The sequence below is a fragment of the Toxorhynchites rutilus genome, chromosome 2 (genome assembly GCF_029784135.1).
Source record: "Toxorhynchites rutilus septentrionalis strain SRP chromosome 2, ASM2978413v1, whole genome shotgun sequence".
Classification (NCBI taxonomy): domain Eukaryota; kingdom Metazoa; phylum Arthropoda; class Insecta; order Diptera; family Culicidae; genus Toxorhynchites; species Toxorhynchites rutilus.
In genome coordinates, this window is record NC_073745.1 from 276,634,538 (window position 1) to 276,654,812 (window position 20,275).

The 20,275-nt window shown below is 41.9% G+C and overlaps 1 protein-coding gene across 1 annotated transcript; it reads left to right on the top strand.

Annotated features, from left to right (window-relative positions):
- Positions 1-5,764: 5,764 nt before the first annotated feature.
- On the top strand, positions 5,765-18,148 carry LOC129766911 (uncharacterized). Its single transcript, XM_055767510.1, has 2 exons — positions 5,765-10,847; positions 17,004-18,148. The coding sequence occupies exons 1-2, from the start codon at positions 5,765-5,767 to the stop codon at positions 18,146-18,148; spliced, it is 6,228 nt and encodes a 2,075-aa protein (XP_055623485.1).
- The last annotated feature ends 2,127 nt before the right edge of the window (positions 18,149-20,275 follow it).

Sequence of the window (20,275 nt, forward strand, 5' to 3'; positions counted from 1 at the left end):
ATATGTAATCCGCCATTTTGTAGCGGTCGCCATCCTTGATTTACATTTTCCATAAATAATTGTGTTCTACTGGTCAAGCCCTTTCATTCGATACCCATATTGATCGGGTTTTGGGAAAACCCATATTGATGGGATTTTGAGAAAATATGTACATAATCCGCCATTTTGTAGCGGCCGCCATCTTGGATTTTCAAGATCATGTTATAGGCAGTTTTATAATGACACCAAAGATAAAGATGTGTTCCAAATTTCAGAACAATCGGTCAACAGGAAGGGGGTTAAATTTCCATTAATGTGGTACAACTCTACAGACAAAGTTACAAAGTCACAAACATACAAACGTGTCAACCTTGATAGAACCGTTTAATAAATAAGTGCAAATCATAATTATATTACGTTTACCGAGAAAAATTCGTTTTTTTATGACTCGATTATCCGGAGTGAAAAAAAAAGTCAATACTCCGGATAATCGAGTCCGACCTGTAATTGAGGTTCACTATAGCATAATAATTGATACTGATTCAAAAAATATTCTCATACTCTAACTGAGCAACTGAAATTTTTAAAATCTCTTCGCAGTCTGACATCAATTGATATTCTGTGATTCGTTTTTTCTATTATTGTTTCTCGATAACAGTTGTTTAACGCTTGCTTCATTTGAGATATTTGAGATATCGGATAACAAAGATAACGGATGGAAGTATTCGTCGTATTTGCTTGTTTGCATTTTTCTACGTGTTACCGCACCAAGAATAGTATACTGAACGACGCGAGTAAACAACTTCAATCACAGAACGCATTAAAATTCGCTTTCTCTTTTCTTTGCAACCCCTGTCGGATTCGTTCTCTCTTTTGCACCTGTATGATTCAATTTCTAGATCTGTTTGTTTTCTTTCATGTCAACACACGCGACAACTTGCGTTTGTCAACCCCATAGCAGAGAAGAGAAGTGGAACGTGAGAGAAAAAAGTGGCAAATATTTGTGGTAAGAAAATGTAAACAGTGAAAACATTGACAGATGGTTTACGCTCTAAAAATTTAACAGAATGTTAAGATGTCTCTAAAACGGTGGGAGACATCATATATAAGGTGGGAGGTTCGTATATAATGTTATTAATGTTAGCATAATCATGATAAACACGGCGAATGGGATAGAAACTACGATCTGAACATTGAATAGAATATACATATAGACGCTGGAAGAGCTCTGGACAAATATTATAACGCATTTTTATCGGTTTATGTATAATGTCGTTAATATTTGCATTATCAATATAAAAACATATGTATTGTAATCTTAACTTGTTGTGCTATTCATAACAACATTTATGGTCGTATTCCACCAATGATGACAAATGTGTCGTAACTCACGAATGATGCTTCACCATAGAAACTGGACATTGAATAAAAAGTCAAAACGTGGTGAGAGCATCAGTTGTGAAAAAATATATGTTAAAGCATTTTCATCGGAATAAATTGAATGATTGAATAGTTACTGAACAATCATAAGGTAACACAGTAAAACTATTTTTTTGCAAAATTCAATTTTATTATTCAACATAATTGAATAATAAAATTGAAGCCAATAAGCTAAGCCTCTTTGAAAAAAATATCACACTTGTGAAAAGAATGGAGTCTAGTCTAGTCACATAGGAATATTGAACGAAGACTTAAAACATGTTAATTTGCAAAAAACGAAAAATAACACATCTCTGATTTTCGGATATATTATGTAAAAGCTTTCCAGAAAAATATAAAAAAAATAGGCGCCCTATGTCTTCAACCGAGAAAACTATGAAAAACTAGCTCAAACAATGAATACAAAAACGAAAATCCAATTTTTTCGAAAAAGTAATATTATATACGAAGCTCATAACCTCAATTTGATCTGTTGATCTGAATTGGTCCAGTAGTTCAAAAGTTATGAAATTTTTTAGTGGAAACAAGGGGTAAAATTGTTTTTTGAACCATCGGTTAATATATCAAAAACGAAAAAAAGATATGCTATGTAAAAAAGCCTCACCTTTTTAGAAAAAATATAAAAAAATAGCGCCCTCTAGTCCATAGCTTCAATCAATAATTATGGAAACAAAATCCATTTTTTCGGGTTCAATATCCAACAGTCTATTGGTTCAATTTCTTCAATTTGATATGTCGATCATCTAAATCTGTTCAGTGGTTCAAATGTTATGAATTTTTGAAAAAAAGTCATTTTTGGGAAAAAGTGGAAAAAATTGTTTTTTTTTTTCAAAATGAACTGTAAAACTTAACCATGCTATATTGTGCTTTTAACTTTTGAGTTTAACATTCAGAGACTCTTGAACAAAAATGCCATTGAAACAACAGAGTAAAACCGACAAACAATTTTGAAGGATGATTGCTTTTCGATTGGCACGTGCTCCACTCAAATTAGCGAAACGCCAATTAAAAAGTACTCTAACTAAAACAATGCAAAATGCGAATAGGCGAATGTGTACTGTATGTTTATTTATATTTTTTCAAATGTTTTTCCGATATCACCATCGCAAGTGTAATATTTTTATATATAATTAAATTTAATCATATAATATTTTTCTCTCATTACATATCCTACAATCGAAGACACTTTTTGTCGTTTTGAATTAGGTTTTATTTGGATTACTACTAGCCATGTTTGCGGATTCATAGTAAGATAAGATTCCATTTGATATGTAGATCCTTGAAATAAGTTCGATGATTTGAAAGTTAAGAATTTAAAATAGCACATAAACCTCATGATTTCTTCCAAAAATTCATAATGTTTTTACCATTGAGCCGATTTCAAAAATCAACATATCAAATGAAATCTTATTCTTCTATAAATCAACTTCAATTTGTCATTCAACTAACTCAGAGATTTAGGACTACAGAAAATCTAAGAAACTTAGAAAATTTTCCACTTCATTTTCCACAATTCGTTCTTTCAATGTCGCAATTGACTCGCAATTTTAAACCTCTCAAATTGAACTGTCAAAATGATAGGTCAAAAACGAAAAGCAGAAAAAATTACATATTATGGGGGGTAAATGTTTAAGCAAAGGTGATCATGGATTTATTGAAAAAACCCATTCCTTTTTTATTTTTTTCTTTCAAGTTTTGATAAAATTGCACTGAATAGTTTATATAAGAGCAATATCAATATTTGAATAAACTTATGTAATTATGAACATGTTTATATAAATCATCCCATCTTATCATTCTTCATTAAAGACCTCACGTAAAGACAGCTAGAAATCGATACACTCTCAAATCAAGTATGCCTGAAACATTTTTATTCTTCATGTAAACAAGGATTGAAAATCTGGACACTTTTTAGTCAGTGAATTGTACGGAGTTCCACTGCTGTGCCCATAGGATTTTGCGTTTCTCTACACTGACATTAGGGGTTCAAAAGCGTCCGGATTGAAAAGCATCACTGTACTGCCTTGGAAGTACATTGAAAATGGAAGGCTAGTCTAGGAGAAACAAAGCAGTGTTATGTTAAAGTCCATTCCTGAATTGCAAGAGATTCAAAGTGGCATTAGTTGAAAAAAAAATTCCCGTTCATGTACACCCAAAGTTAATTTTTAGCACATGTTCTGGCATCCCGATTTATTACATTAAATGAGCTAAAAGATAACATAAAATGTTCTACTGCCCAATACATGTATATCATTTGTATAATATATATATGCTAGAGCCAATATGAGCGAGCGGAACAGGAGACACATTGAAATGAAAACATATGAAAGCTTTTCGTATAGTTTGCCAAATACACGGCCCAGACAGAGACAGATATATTCTCGTTCATGTTCTTCTTTATCGTCTTAGAAAACACCTTCCAACTTCATTTTATTATGAGGTGTAATATTATCACCCTACTTTATTAAAGCGCAGGCAGCTATATGAATAGCGTGGTCGTGTAAAGTAACTTTGCATTCCAGCCGGTCTTGGTTCGATCCCCATTGACGTCGTATGGACTTTTTTTTGCACAATCCCAAATGAAAAGAGAAAAGAAAACAGAAAGAGATGTCTGCTCGCATACATACAAACCATTTTTAAGCTTTTAAAATAGCTCATTATTTGCGCATTTGACTCTCATGAACAGGAAATGGCATCTTTTCTGCCAATGATGACATGTTTTCTGCCAACGCTAGTGATCTACACCCATCACAGGAATTAAAATTAATTAGATAGAACCAGTTGCAAGTTGTTGTGTGAAAATCTTTTCCAGGAAAAAAAATTATAGAATACTAGTGGACCCGGCAAACTTCGTCCCGCTCAAAATTTGTTTTTTGTTATCTCATCCATGTTTTCTCACTAAGCGCACGTTCGTGGGTCTAATCGCAGAACTGCTCATTGATTGATAGTCTAATCTACCCTTCAAAATTATTTTTTACTATAAAATTGCAGTACTTCTACCAAAACTCGAAATTATTTTCAGACAAAATTTTCGAGCAAAATTTTTCATTCACTTGCAAATAACATGGTTCTCTGTTACATGGAATAAATGTTTGATACAAAAAATATGATAGAATGAAGACAGCCCTAAATCGGACAATTCTTTTCTCGAGTTTTGCTCTTATCAACTAGAGAGAGGAGGAATGTCACACCACTTAAGGAACATTTCTTGTCCCCTAAAACCTCCACATGCCAAATTTGCTTCTGTTTGCTTGATAAGTTCATGTGTCATGTAGACATTTATGCTTCATTTGTATGGTAGCCCCCCATAGAGAGGGGGAGGACTATCAAACCACCATAGAAACGTTTCTTGTCCCCACAAAATTTTTACATGCTAGATTTGGTTCCATTTGCTTGATTAGTTTCCGAGTTATACAGAAATTTGTGTTTCACTTGTATAGCAGCCCCCCTTTAGAGAGAGGGGAGGAGTGTCGAACTACCATAGAAAAGTTTATCGATCCCTAAAACCTCTATATGCTGTCGCCGATACCCCTCGTTGCGGCGAAAAGGTGGTGAACCGATTAGCCGAACCCTTACGAGCGAAACGACATTGTCGGGCGAAGTGAACGGTATGACGTATAGATGTAAACAACAAAAACAATTGCACCAGTGAATTAGCGTTTGCATCAAGTTCTTTGAGTAAAATTAAACAAGTGGAAGAAGTATTTATATCGGAGTTAAAAGAGTAGATAGATATTTAGAATTTGTGAGTAAATATTGTAGTGTAGTGCTACGTAGTAAGTGGAAAATTACTGAATTCGAGGTATGTAATCTGAAAGAGAAATGGAAACGGACATAACCTGTGATGTACTTACCTTTAGATCAATCTGGAATCGTCCATCCAGGATTAAACGAACCTGTAAAAAGAAAAGAAGAAAACTGAAATGTAAGATTAGAATACTTACCTGAATTTGTAACTAATTGAAATAATAAATTACAGCTTTGAAGCTGCTAAGTCAGCTGCTACGAAGACGGTGTTTGTTCTCACGAAAAAGAACATTTTCTTCAAAGATTTCATCCGAAGTTGGATGATTTTCTGCCAGTTGGAGATTGTTGTTGCGGTTATCTGCCCTGGAAGAGGGACATTTGAAGAAGACCTATAGTTGAAGAGCCAACCCGAGCCAAAGCGAGTCCAGAGTGTGACAGGAAACACGAACCGGAGCAGGAAAGCAGCAAATAAAGTCAGTGCACTTAGTTTAATTTTGTCACTTCCACCGGTCGCGAGATTCGCTGCTGCTAGCTAAATCAAAAGTAGTAGATAGCAGAGTAGTTTAATACAGTTAGGGTCTATTAGATTGATCTCGATATGTCGGACGAGAATAAAATAACGGGAAATGATACAGTCCCGGGAAATCAGGAGAAGTATTGTAAGAAATGCGATCGTCCAGATTTGCAGGAAGGCATGGTGTGTTGTGATGCTTGTGAGTCGTGGGTTCACTTTAACTGCGCAGGTGTTGGCGAATCCATTGCGGAGCCGGATAAGAGTTGGAAGTGCAGCGATTGTCTGGCAGACTGTGAGGGTGCAGCGAAGTCTGATGTATCGTTTAATGAGTCGTCTGTCAGCAAAAGCAGTCGAGTATCGCAGAGATTGCAGCTCAGCCTACAACTGCTTGAGGATCAACGGAAACTGAAGCAGAAGCGCGCGGATGAAGAAGAAAGGATCCGTAAACTGGAAGAAGAAGCCAAGTTAAAGCAGCTGGACGAAGAGCAGGAATACTTGAAGCAGAGGTATGCATTATTGATGCGTATAGAAGATGAAAAGGATTCGTCAAGCAGAAGAAGCGGAGTAAGTGTGAAGAATAGGTGTGAGCGGATGGAGAAATGGCTTAGTAAGGAAGCCAAAGTAGGCGGAGCTGAGCAGCTAAAATCGTCAACGCCCGGAGAGAAGGTTACTCTGCCGGTTCCAAACATCAGCCAAACAAATCCCAGAGTCACACAATCGATGACTGTTTCGTCGAAGGTAGGATCTTCTAGCAGCCCTACTCCATTGAATCAGGGTATGCTGTACCCGGATCCGACTATTCCTGTTCCTGGTGGCAGCGTCACAGCTCTAGCAAAATCCTACGAATCCTTGGTAGTGCCAACGGTATCTGGAATAAAATCCTATCTTCCTTTGAGTTCAACGGATCCAGTAACAGTTGCGATAACAGCGAGTGGAGAATTATTTACGTCTGGAAAAATTACGCCAACAGTTACAGCTTCGATAGTGCCAGTCGTACCACAGATTCCAAATGCTTCTTTGGCGGGAATCCTAAATCCTCCTATCAGTCTGGGAACTGCACCGGTTTACGCGTACCCTGCAATGAATACTATGGTTTCTAGTGCAACTGGGCTGGTTCCGTCAATTCAGTGTGGTTATAGTGGTGTATATGGAAATCCGCAGCAGTACTTGGATCGAAGCACTGCTAGTTCAATGCCGTATCTGTCGTTTCCCTCGGTCTCTAATGGGGCTCCACCCGGGTATCCACCATTGATCTCTGCTACTGTTAGTTCGTTTCCAGGAATTCCAAGCAATCCGAATGTTTTCCCCCCAATTTCTGCTTCGTATCCAGTAACAAGGCCGGTGATGATGCCTTCAGTGTTGCCAACGATGCCGGGAACAGACGTGAATAGGTTCAATTCTTCCATCGTTTCGGTAGGACCAACTAGTGCCCAATTGGCAGCCCGGCAAGTAATGCCGCGGGAGTTGCCGAAGTTCAGCGGGGATCCCGAGGAGTGGCCTATGTTCTATAGTTCGTTCAAGAACACGACGGAGGTTTGTGGATATACGGATGCCGAGAATCTAGCTAGGCTGCAGCGTTGCTTGGGAGGTTCAGCATTGGAGGCAGTTAAGAGTCGTCTGCTCCTACCGGCATCTGTTCCATATGTTATGGAAACGCTGCGTAAGCTCTATGGTAGGCCAGAAACATTGATTAGTTCTCTTCTAAAGAAGGTCAGGAACGTTCCGTCACCAAAGTCGGACAACTTGAACACTATTGTCACGTACGGTCTAGTAATTCAAAATCTCGTGGATCACATTATTTTGACCGACCAACAAGCGCATTTATGCAATCCGATGCTGCTCCAGGAGTTGATCGACAAGCTACCCACTTCGCTTAAACTGCAATGGGGGACCTACAAGCAATCGTTCGGGAACGTCAACCTGGAGACATTCAACAATTTCATGTCAGGGCTGGTGAATCTGGCATCCGATCTGAGCATCGGGGTCGACTCGGCACAAAACTACCACAAGCAACCTAGAGGGGATAGGACGAAGCCGAAGGAGAAGTTATTCACTCATGCCAATGAGTCACCAGTGGTGCCAAAGAAGGTGGATGAAGGCAAAGAAGGCATTTCGAAAGCGTGTTCCTATTGCGATAAAGACGGTCACCAGATCGCCAACTGTTACAGTTACCGGTCATTAGACGTCGAAGGCCGCTGGAAGGCAATGAGGCAGAAGAATCTGTGCAGACTGTGCTTGATACCGCATCGTAAATGGCCATGCCGGTCAAAAAAGGAATGCGGAGTGGACGGTTGCCGTATTCGACACCATATGCTGCTTCACAGTAATCGCAACGGTGCTGCCGACGGTACCAAATCTACCGAAACTGTTCACCAGTATCATCATCACATGAAATCCTTTTCCCTGTTCCGTTATCTGCCAGTCACGCTCTATGGAAACGGAAAACAAGTCGAAACATTTGTATTTTTGGATGATGGATCGTCTTCAACGTTGCTAGAAGAAGGAATCGCATCACTGTTGGGTATCGAAGGTGAACCAGACAACCTGTTGTTGAGCTGGACAGGAAAGATCAGTCGGCATGAGAAGACATCCAGGCGGTTAAGTGTGAACGTATCCGGGGCTGGTAAGAAGGAAATGTTCCAGTTAGGTAATGTGCGAACGGTTCGGGAGCTGGGACTCCCAAGTCAAACGTTGGATTACGTGGAGCTTTGTAGTACGTTCCCGCATCTGCGAGGACTTCCAGTGGCCAGTTATATCGATGCCAGGCCAGGCATGATTATAGGTCTAGAGCACGTTCAGCTTCTCACAAGCTTGAAGACTCGTGAAGGTACCGGCAGTGAACCAGTCGCAACAAAAACTCGATTAGGATGGTGCGTGTATGGAAGGAACTCGGGAAACGAAGGGTCCTTCGAACAACTGCACGTCCACGCTTGCAGTGAGATGAGCAATTGCGACCTTCATGACTCTATGCGAAAGTTTTTCGCAGTGGAGGAGGCTGTAGTGACGAAGCAACTAGAAGCCGAAGAGGACAAGCGGGCACGCAGTATTCTAGAAGCAACAACGGTGAGACGAGGAGCTCGTATGGAGACGGGTTTACTCTGGCGGCATGACGATGTAAAATTTCCGGATAGTTTTCCAATGGCAATGAGTAGGTTGAAGGGCTTGGAGAAACGATTGGCCAAGGATCCTGAGCTGCGTAGAAGAGTCAACGAACAAATCAATAGTTACGAACAGAAGCAGTACGTCCGCAAAGTGCCACCAGAAGTACTAAGAAACATCAGTCGACAGCGAATGTGGTATCTTCCGTTAGGTGTCGTAACGAATCCCAAGAAACCGAACAAGATCAGAATGGTGTGGGATGCTGCTGCGAAGGCTGGCGGAGTGTCGTTTAATGACATGCTACTGAAGGGTCCGGATCTCCTCGTATCTTTGGTGGAAGTCTTGTTACGATTCCGGGAAGGAAAGATTGCGGTGTGCTCTGACATTCGCGAAATGTTCCTGAGGATCCTCATTCGAGAGGAAGATAAATGGTCACAGTGCTTTCTATGGGGAGACAGTCCAGACGCTGAAATCCAGGTTTACGTGATCAACGTTGCGATGTTTGGTGCAACCAGTTCACCGTGTACGGCGCAGTTTGTTAAGAACAGAAATGCCTCCGACTACCTGGAATTATATCCTCGAGCAGTAGAGGCGATCATCAAAAACCACTACGTGGATGATTTTCTAGATAGTGTCAATTCGGTGGAAGAAGCTGTGCAGCTTGTCAAACAAGTGCAGTTGGTCCATGCAGCCGCAGGCTTCGAGTTTGGAAAAATTTCATCCAATTCGCAGGAGGTGCTTGATCTTCTAGGGGAGACTGGATCGCCAACCAACAAGTTGCTCAACCTAGAAAAGGATAGAGTCTATGAGCGTATCTTAGGAGTTGTGTGGGTTCCTGCAGTGGATCACTTCACCTTCGAACAGACAGGGTTGGATGGAATCATGGGTGAAAATAGAGCAGTTCCAACAAAGAGACAAGTTCTACGTACCGTGATGAAATTGTACGATCCATTAGGCTTCGTGGCACACTTTGTGGTGCAGGGCAAAATACTTATGCAGGAGATCTGGCGAACGGGTACCAACTGGGACGAGCCCATTGCACAACAACTACATGATCTATGGAGTAGATGGATTGCACTGTATGCGGCTATCAACGAAGTGAAAATTCCTCGTTGCTTCTTCGGAAATCTTCGACCACAGGAGGTTGACGAAATTGAAATCCACGTCTTCACGGATGCAAGCGTAGTGGCATGTGCGTGCGTAGCTTATCTTAGAATATCGTCCACCAGGGGGAACTTGTGTTCGTTGGTAGCAGCAAAAACAAAGGTGTCACCACTTCGAACGCTCTCAATACCTCGTTTGGAGCTTCAAGCTGCCATGATGGGATCACGTTTGTTGCAAAATGTTTGTTCAGCACTCACCCTTGATATTCGGAAGCGCTTTCTGTGGACGGACTCGGCAACAGTTCTGGCATGGCTTCGCTCGGATAGTCGCCGATATCACCAGTTTGTTTCATTTCGGGTAGGGGAGATTCTTTCGCTCACCAGCGTGGATGAATGGTACTATGTACCATCGAAGTACAACGTGGCAGACGATGCCACTAAGTGGAATTCGGGACCATTGTTTGATCCAGGAAGCCGTTTGTTCGAAGGTCCACAATTTTTACGAGAACCGAAAGAAATGTGGCCTAGGCAGTCAGTAGTTGTGAATGGAGCGGATGCAGCAAGCGAAGAACTTCGAGTGGTAGCGGTACACCAAACAACTGAAGAAATCATCAACGTCGAACGCTTTTCAAAGTGGAATCGCTTAGTCCGAACTTTGGCTTATGTTTACCTGGCCGTGAGAATCTGGAGAAGAACCCTCGGCGAAAGAGACGCACGGCACGTTCTGAATCAGGATGATTTTGTGAAGGCAAAAGACACGCTTTGGCGCCAGGCACAGGCACAGGGATATTCGGAGGAGTTTCATAGGCTGAAAAGCGAACGCGGCATTGAAAAGGGAAGTCCGTTGCAGTCGTTGGCTCCATTTTTGGATGAACGCGGAGTCATTCGGGTAGGAGGTCGAATCGGGAACGCCCCGACCATCCCCTTCGCAGTGAAATATCCCATAGTACTACCTAGAGAGGCTGGTAAAGCCAGGGTACAGCGCAATCCAGTGCCAATTATTGGCCCTTCAGCTTCCGCCCTGGAACTCCTATCCTTACCTCCCCGAGGTACCGGCTGGGGTATGAGCAACCTTAGGAAAGATCGGGTAACCAACCCCGGTGGGACCTTTGGTCGTACGCAGACAAGGAAGGGGGAAAACGGGCCCCAAAAGTTAAGGTGTGATGCGACCCGTGCCGAGAGCTGAGTGGTGGAAGGGGCGATATAAATGAGAAGCCGTTAACGGAGCCTGTGGGGCACCGGGGCGCACCCCACAGTATGCAGCCCTTACCGTGTTACAGCAGGGCACTGACGCGGAGGACCCCACCTTTCCCTAGCGACTCGTGGGAATCACATGGAGAATAATAAACAAAACCAACCAAAACAAAAAACTGTATCGACGATGAGCGGAGTAGGAGGTAAAACTTACCTCAGCCTTACGGCAGAAAAAACCGATGGAAAGATAACAAGAAACCCCTTCTTGATATCAAAAACGCTATCCAAACTAACGAAAGACATCATAGAAATAAAGTACATAAAAAGAGACACAAGCTTTCTGATTGTTCTAGAGAACAACAGAAACGCGGAAAAGCTACTAATGCTTAAAAGCTTAGTAAACGGAGAAAAGATAAAAGTAGAATACCACAAGAACCTGAACATTTCAAAATGTGTGGTCTACAGCGAAGAAATGATGGAAATGGAAACGAAAGAGATACAAGTTGAGCTAGCAGACCAAGGTGTGCTAAACGTACACAGAATCACTAGGAAAAACGAAAAGAGAGAAACGGTTAACACGCCTCTTCTTATCATTACGATCAATAGATCAGAGCCTCCGGAGCATCTGAAATGTGGTCTACTAAGACTTAAAACTAGACACTATTTCCCGAAACCAATGCAATGCTTTAAATGCTACAAATATGGGCATACACAGAAGAAATGCCAAAGAGAAGAAGCAAGGTGCAAAAAATGCTCGAAAGACCATATAAACGCATCTTGTGAAGAACCACCATATTGCATCAATTGTAAAGGGAATCATGGGCCTGGCGACAGAAACTGCCCATTTTACAAACGAGAGAACGATATACTAAAAATTAAAGTATCAAGAAACATACCATATGGGGAAGCAAAAAGAACGTACGTAAACACACAAAGACAAACAAAAAGTTACGCTGATGTAGCCAAAAGCCAAGTTCAGCAAAGATTGGTGGTAAACAATGAGGTCATAAACGAGAATAACGCTCTTAAGGCCCAGATCCAAGAACTGAAGCAACAGATAGAAGAATTGAAATCAATCATTACAGAGATGCAGAAGAACAACATGATAAACAAAATTGTTCAAAACGAAGCCGATCTGATAAAACCTTCAACCAGCCATAGCGCTCATGAGGGCATGAGAACGAGCGAACCTAATAACAAGGTGAACAAAAAACAAAAAAAGAGGAAAGAGAAAAGATCCTCTGACTCCTCGCCACCGTCAAGGAAAAACAAGAAAAGCGGAAACTTTTCCGATTCCGAAATGTCACAAAGTGACACAACGGAGCTATAGTGAAACTTTTAATATTCCATAATGAGCTATCACAAATTCACAAATGAAACACTAATACTACAATGGAACATCTTTGGCTTCCGAGGCAGACTACACGAGCTACAGCTACTAGTAAACGAACACTATCCATCCATCATTGCACTTCAAGAAACAATGGTACCCAAAATACCGCAAAATGTACTAGGTGGTCAATATGACTGGAAAATATACAATGATCACAGTCACCCAAACAAAAACGGGGTTGCATTGGGAGTACTCCACGACGCACCTCATAAGTGGATAGATGTAAGTGGGATCGATAAGGTGCAAGTCGTAGCAGTAACTATACACCTCCCACTAAAACTTACGATCGCAAACATATACATATCGCCACACTATACAAACATCGAATATGAAAGGGCCGGTGACCGGAATAAATCGCCACAGTAAACAACTGCAACAGAAACAACCGCTTAGAAAAAGTGTAGTAGGCTAGAAATATTTGGCGCGGGAAAAACATCATGTGCCTCACATTTCTATTATAAATTTATTCTCTTGTTCTCGTTTTTCGAAATTTATTCTGAGGACAATGTAATGGGGACGAAGTCCCCATTTGGCGAGGATAAGGAATCGAGGCGGCCCATGCCGCCAAGATGACGCAATCCGAGTCCACCGCCGACCCGCCGTCGGAAGCGGCGGTGTCTCGCACGCAAACCTGGGATCCACTGATTGCCCGGTTAGTTTGAAACATAGGATACGATCCTTTAGCAATGTCCGACCGAGCTCTAGCGAGCGTCGGACGGTATACGTCTGCCCGGGGCGTTACGTTTGCCTGGGGCGATACGTTTGCCCGGTTAATTCTTGTTTTGAAATACAATACCGCGCCACAATATTTATAGCCTACTACACATTTTATAAGCGGTGGTTTCTGTTGCAGTCGTTTTCTGTGGCGATTTATTCCGGGAACCGAAAGGGCCATAATTGCAGAAATAACACACATTGCGAGACAACTCCCACAACCGTACATACTAGTGGGCGATTTCAATGCCCACAACGAAAATTGGGGATCATACAAAAACGATACAAGAGGCAATCTCCTCCTTGAGGAGACAGATAAACATCGATGGAAAATACTAAACGAAGGTAATCCGACTAGGATGCACCCAACCTCTGGTAAACCATCGGCAATAGACCTGATGATAGCCTCGCATAATTTGCCCAACAGCTATTTATGGAGAACTGACGAAGACACAAGAGGAAGCGACCACTTCCCTATTTTACTACAAAAACATGGCCAAACAACAGTACTTCCCACAAGAAGGAAAAGATGGGTAACAGAAGCAGCTAACTGGAACAAATATGAGAGTGAAATCGAACGTGCCTTAACAGGTATAGAAAGTATAGACCCCATGGGACTAACAGATATCATAACAACTACGGCTAGCAAAAGCATGAGGAAAACAACTGGCTACAAGCCAAAGAGAGAGGTCCCATGGTGGACCAGCGAAGTACACCAAGCCATAAAAAGCCGTAAAAAGGCACTCAGGAAGTTGAAGAACTCCAACCCTTCCTCACCTGAATACCAGGAAAACGCGAAAAAGTTCAGAATAGAGAGAGCAAAAGCAAGAACCATAATAAAGGCGGCAAGAAAAAAGAGCTGGGAGGAATACCTAGCAGGGATCTCCCCAAACACAAGCAGCTCCAGCATGTGGGCTAAAGTTAGAGCATGTAAAGGAGAATACAAATGTGAGAGAATAATAATGAATATTGACCAAAAAATAACAGATGACAATAACATCATAACAGAAGAACTTGCCAAGCACTTCACTAAAGTATCGTCAGATGAGGTCTACGAGACCTCCTTTAGAAACTTCAAAGAGAACGAGGAGAAAACAGTGGATATAAAAATAAGTGAAAATAATGAAATTTACAACAGAAGCTTCGACATGAAAGAACTCCTATGGGCACTGAACAGTGCCACAGGAAAATCCCCAGGTGAAGATAATATAACCTATCCACTACTACAAAATCTTCCAATTAAGGGTAAAGCTATACTACTAAAAACACTTAACGAAGTATGGCATACCGGCAAAATACCAAGAAAATGGAAAGAAGGTATTATCATACCAATTCCCAAAGTAGGCAGCAACACCATGAACCCAGATGGATATAGACCTATAACCCTCCTTAGTTGTGTGGGCAAAACATTAGAAAGAATGGTCAACAGAAGACTCATTGATGAGCTAGAGTACAGAAACCTGTTAAACGAAAGACAACATGCTTTTAGAAGAGGCAAAAGTACAACCACCTACCTAGCACACGTCGAGAGTATAATTAATACAGCCACAAGGCAAAATGCCCACCTAGACATGGTCTCGCTGGACCTGTCCAAAGCTTTCGATAGGACGTGGAGACTACCAATCTTAAAGCAAATGAAAGTATGGGGTTTTGACGGTCGCATTCTGAGCTTCGTTAAAGACTTCCTGACCGATAGGAAAATTAAAGTGTTTTGCAAAGGAGCATTGAGCTCATCTAGAACCCTACAAAACGGCATACCGCAAGGTTCAGTCATGTCAACAACGCTATTTTTAATAGCTATGGAGTCCCTCTTCGAAAGGGTACCAAATAACGTGTCTCTGGTGGTATACGCAGATGACATTACACTTATTAACTACGGTGAAACGCCAGGCTGGAATAGAAGGAAAACTCAAAGAGCGATCAACCACATACAATGTTGGGCCGATGAAAGGGGATTCAAGATTAATCCCCAGAAATCAAAACTAGTACATATATGCAGAAGACGACACCATAGAAAGGCCCCCTCGCTCCATCTGGGAGAATGCATAATCCCCCAAGATAGAAAAATGAAAGTACTGGGAGTAACAATAGATTCAAAATTAACCTTCAGACAACACTTCGAAGACGTTAAGAGAACAACACAAGGTTATATAAGAGTAATGAAAATAATAGCAGGAAGGTTCAAACCTAGCAACAGATGTACCCTAATAAAGGTAGTAAACGCTACAATATTAGCCAAAATATTACATGGAGCTGAGCTGTACTCAAGAGTAGGCGATAAAGCTACTAAAGCTCTAGAATCTGTATACAACGAAGGAATCAGAATAGCATCAGGTGCTTTTTGCACCAGCCCAGTACTATCAATTTATGCCGAATGTGGAGAGCTCCCTCTCAAATACCAAATCACTAGAAACATTTGTACAAAAGCATATCAACTGAAAGACAGGCTTACATCAGACCAATGGGAAACCCTCCCTCTATTGGAAAGAGCAAACTTCAGCTTTAAACAGCTTACAAATCAAGATCTACCTCAAACCGTAACAAGTGTACCAACCAAACAAAGAACATGGGTACACCAATGTCCAATTATTGATTGGACAATAAAAGCCAATACTAAGGCAGGATGCCCAAATAACGTCGCAAAAACGAATTTCAGAATGTACACATACAATTACCCAGGAAGAAGCCTAATATACACTGATGGTTCGAAAACAAAAAATGATGTGGGGTATGGTATAACGATTCCCAACACAAACGTGTGCATAAACGGTAGACTACCAAAACAGTGTAGCATATTCTCCGCTGAGGCATATGCTCTCCATAAGGCAACCCAGGCTGCCAGAGAAGGTTCAATAATATTCACGGACTCGGCAAGCTGTCTGGCTGGGCTGGAAAGCGGAAACTGCGACCACCCATGGCTGAAGCAGGCCAAAGCAACAGCTTGGGAAAAAGGTATAAGATTTACATGGATTCCCGGCCATACTGGGATTGAAGGCAACGAGAAAGCTGACGTTTTAGCCAACGAAGGTCGATCCAAGCCACTTGAAGACAGAACCATACCTAAGGAAGATGCCATCAGGTGGATCAAAGAAGCAATAAAGGACGAATGGAACAAAACCTGGTTCCACTGCAGAGAACAGAAACTCAGGAAAATTAAATGCAGCGTAGAAAAATGGACCGAAGCAGACAACCCTAGGGACCAGAAGTTGCTTACTAGGCTCAGGATAGGCCACACCTGGATGACGCACAGCTCAATCATGAGCCAGAGACACCAAGATGGACCCACGTGCGAAACTTGTGGAACAGCTTTAACAGTAGAACATATCCTTGTGGAGTGTAGAAAGTACGACACTGAAAGACGGAAACATGGACTAGGAGACAACATCCAAATAATTCTGAAAAATAGCACTGAGAACATAAAAAGAACGTGTGATTTCATAAGAGACTGTAATTTGACTAATATGATCTAAGTTAGGGACTAGAGATAGGCCCACCATATCACGAATACTCAAAAAATGAAAAAGAGTGAACAGAGCAAAAAACGCCCGCTCAAAGTGATGGTGAACAGGAGTATAGGGAATATAGGGAATAATGTAAAAGAGATAAACTTAGGCGAATGACAGAGCAGCTAGTTACTGTAGAACAAATGTTAAAGCCTAATAAACAAGATATACACACACACTACCTAGAGAACATCCTATCACCTTGCTTTTGGGTCATTCTTTCCACGAACGGTTCCTGCATGCCAACGGGGAAGCAGTCTGCAATGAAATAAGACAGAAGTTTTATATACCAAAACTTCGAGTTCTCGTACGGAAAGTCAGCCGAAGTTGTCAGCACTGCAAGGTGAAAAAAGCGACTCCCGTTCCTCCGCTGATGGGCCCGCTACCGAAGGTACGTCTAACACCATTCATCCGACCGTTTACTTACGTTGGTGTTGATTACATGGGTCCGTTCGAAGTCAAAGTCGGCCGCAGTGTTGTGAAAAGGTGGATTTGCTTATTCACCTGCCTCACAATACGGGCTATTCATCTGGAGTTGGCCCACAGTCTCTCATCAAACGCGTGCGTGATGGCTTTCCGGAGATTTGTTGCCAGACGTGGTGCTCCACTAGAAGTGTTCTCCGACAATGGCACGAATTTTGTGGGAGCCAATCGTCAGTTGTCAGAGGAGAAGCAGAAAATACAAAACATCGTTGAGGACTGTGCCGCCACATTCACCAACGCGAATACCCAGTGGCACTTCAACGTTCCAGCAGCTCCACACATGGGAGGACCGTGGGAGCGTATGGTCAAGTCCGTGAAAGTGGCGATGAAAGCAATATCGGGAAGTCCACGACATCCAAGTGATGAGGTGTTGGAAACGATAATGTTGGAGGCTGAAGCGATTATTAACTCGCGCCCGTTGACCTACGTTCCCCTGGATATGGAAGACGATGAGGCACTCACGCCAAATCACTTTTTGCTGTGTGGATCAACCGGCATCAAGCAACCAGTCGCCAATCCTGTGAGTGGAAACATCCTTCGTGACAGCTGGAAGCTGGCGCAGCATATTGTGGATGACTTTTGGCGTAGATGGGTACGGGAGTATCTCCCAATGTTGACACGACGCACGAAGTGGTTCGAAGCCGTGAAGCCGATGAAACCTGGCGATCTGGTCGTGATAGTCGACGAAAACACGAGGAATAGCTGGGAGCGAGGACGCGTACTGGAAACCTTTCCAGACAAATCTGGGCAGGTGAGACGGGCTACCGTTCAGACAGCTAGAGGAGTCTTCGCCAGACCTGCGGTTAAATTAGCGGTTCTAGATGTAGAAGGTAACTACAAGAAGTCGGACGTATATGATTCGGGAACGGAAATGGTTCACGGGGCGGGGGATGTCGCCGATACCCCTCGTTGCGGCGAAAAGGTGGTGAACCGATTAGCCGAACCCTCACGAGCGAAACGACATTGTCGGGCGAAGTGAACGGTATGACGTATAGATGTAAACAACAAAAACAATTGCAACAGTGAATTAGCGTTTGCATCAAGTTCTTTGAGTAAAATTAAACAAGTGGAAGAAGTATTTATATCGGAGTTAAAAGAGTAGATAGATATTTAGAATTTGTGAGTAAATATTGTAGTGTAGTGCTACGTAGTAAGTGGAAAATTACTGAATTCGAGGTATGTAATCTGAAAGAGAAATGGAAACGGACATAACCTGTGATGTACTTACCTTTAGATCAATCTGGAATCGTCCATCCAGGATTAAACGAACCTGTAAAAAGAAAAGAAGAAAACTGAAATGTAAGATTAGAATACTTACCTGAATTTGTAACTAATTGAAATAATAAATTACAGCTTTGAAGCTGCTAAGTCAGCTGCTACGAAGACGGTGTTTGTTCTCACGAAAAAGAACAATATGCCAAATTTGGTTTCATTTGCTTGATTAGTTCTCGAGTTATGTAGAAATTTGTGTTTCATTTCTATGGCAGAAATGCCCCCTTAGAAAGGTTGGAGGAGTGTTGAACCACCTTAGAAACCTTTCCCTAGAACCTCCACATGCCAAATTTGGTTCCGTTCGCTTGATTAGTTCTTGAATTATAGAGAAATGTATGCTTCATTTGTATGACAGTACAACACCACGCCCCCCCCCTCCCATTAGAGAGAGGGGAGGAGTGTCTATTCACCATAGAAACATTTCGTGTCCACTAAAACCTTTGCATGTCAAATTTGGCTCCATTTGCTTGATTAGTTTCCGAGTTATGCAGAAATTGGTCTGTTTGCCCCTGAAATATTATTATAATTGATGAGAAATTAAATTAGGAAAATTAGTAAGCCATGCTATGAAAAATTGCAACTGTATAAAAATCATCAGAATAGGAAATAATAAATCGAACCTTCGAGACGAACGGACGTGGAAAATTTTGTCTCCGGAAAAGAAGAACATTTTTCACAACGTAGATTTGGAAGAAAAAATCAAGTCAAAACTCAATCAACGAACCGACCCCCAACATTGGTGCCGAGACCAAGATACGTGATTGAGTATCATTTTCCAATTTTGTAGGACTTGGACGGCGTACGGTGATATAACATAATTTAGGGCCTGTTGTGGACAGCCTAAGGTTAGTAGGTGTCCAATATCTGTATTCTGGTTTTGTTGGTGCTGCGTGAGATATTTTTTCAATCCATTGGTTGGTTGAACGGAGCGGCATCGGAGCTTCTTCTTCTTCTTACATCGGATGGTGATTCGCATTTGAAGATTCGGATGACATACACCTGGCAAAGGTCTCAGCAGCTGCCCATCGGTTTGGCTACAACGGGATAATTTGCGGAGCAGATCGTGCTACATCGAACGGGAAGGACATCTAATACAGCGGATATCAGCAGCACGTAAGCACGAAAAACGGCGACAACTGGTGGGTCCATCGAGAGGTGACATTAGGTGTTTCATTACTTAAAATCAAGGCCTCCTATTGACAGGCTACAGGTTAGTAGCTGTCCAATATAAGTATTCTGGTTTTGTTGGTGCTGTGTGAGATATTTTCCATTCCATCGATTGTTTCAACGGAGCGGTATTTGGCAGTGGGCGGTTATTAGGATAATTCAAACTACAGAGGCTGAATTAGGCGAGTCACAGTGTGGGTATGGCTGCAAAAATCAAAGAGAAGTTCAGGAAGCGAGATCGCATTTTTGCAACTCTGGAACGGCATGTGGTTTTCTTGGAAGAATACGATCCAGAGACCAAAAAAATCCAATCTCGATTAGATAAATTAGAACTATCTTGGGAAGAATTTAATGAACTGCAGGAAGAAATAGCAGAGATAGATCTTCTTCTTCTTCAATGGCACTAACGTTCCTAGAGGAACTTCGCCGTCTCAACGTAATATTACTTGCGTCATTTTTATTAGTACTTAGTTGAGATTTCTATGCCAAATAACACGCCTTGCAATGCATTCTGAGTGGCAAGCTCTAGAATACGCGTGATCACAGTGCAAGTCGGAGGAAATTTCTTTGACGAAAAATTCCCCCGACCAGAACGGGAATCGAACCCGAACACCCGGCATGTTAGTTATGACGCTAACCACTCGGCCACGGGAGCAGAGATAGATAC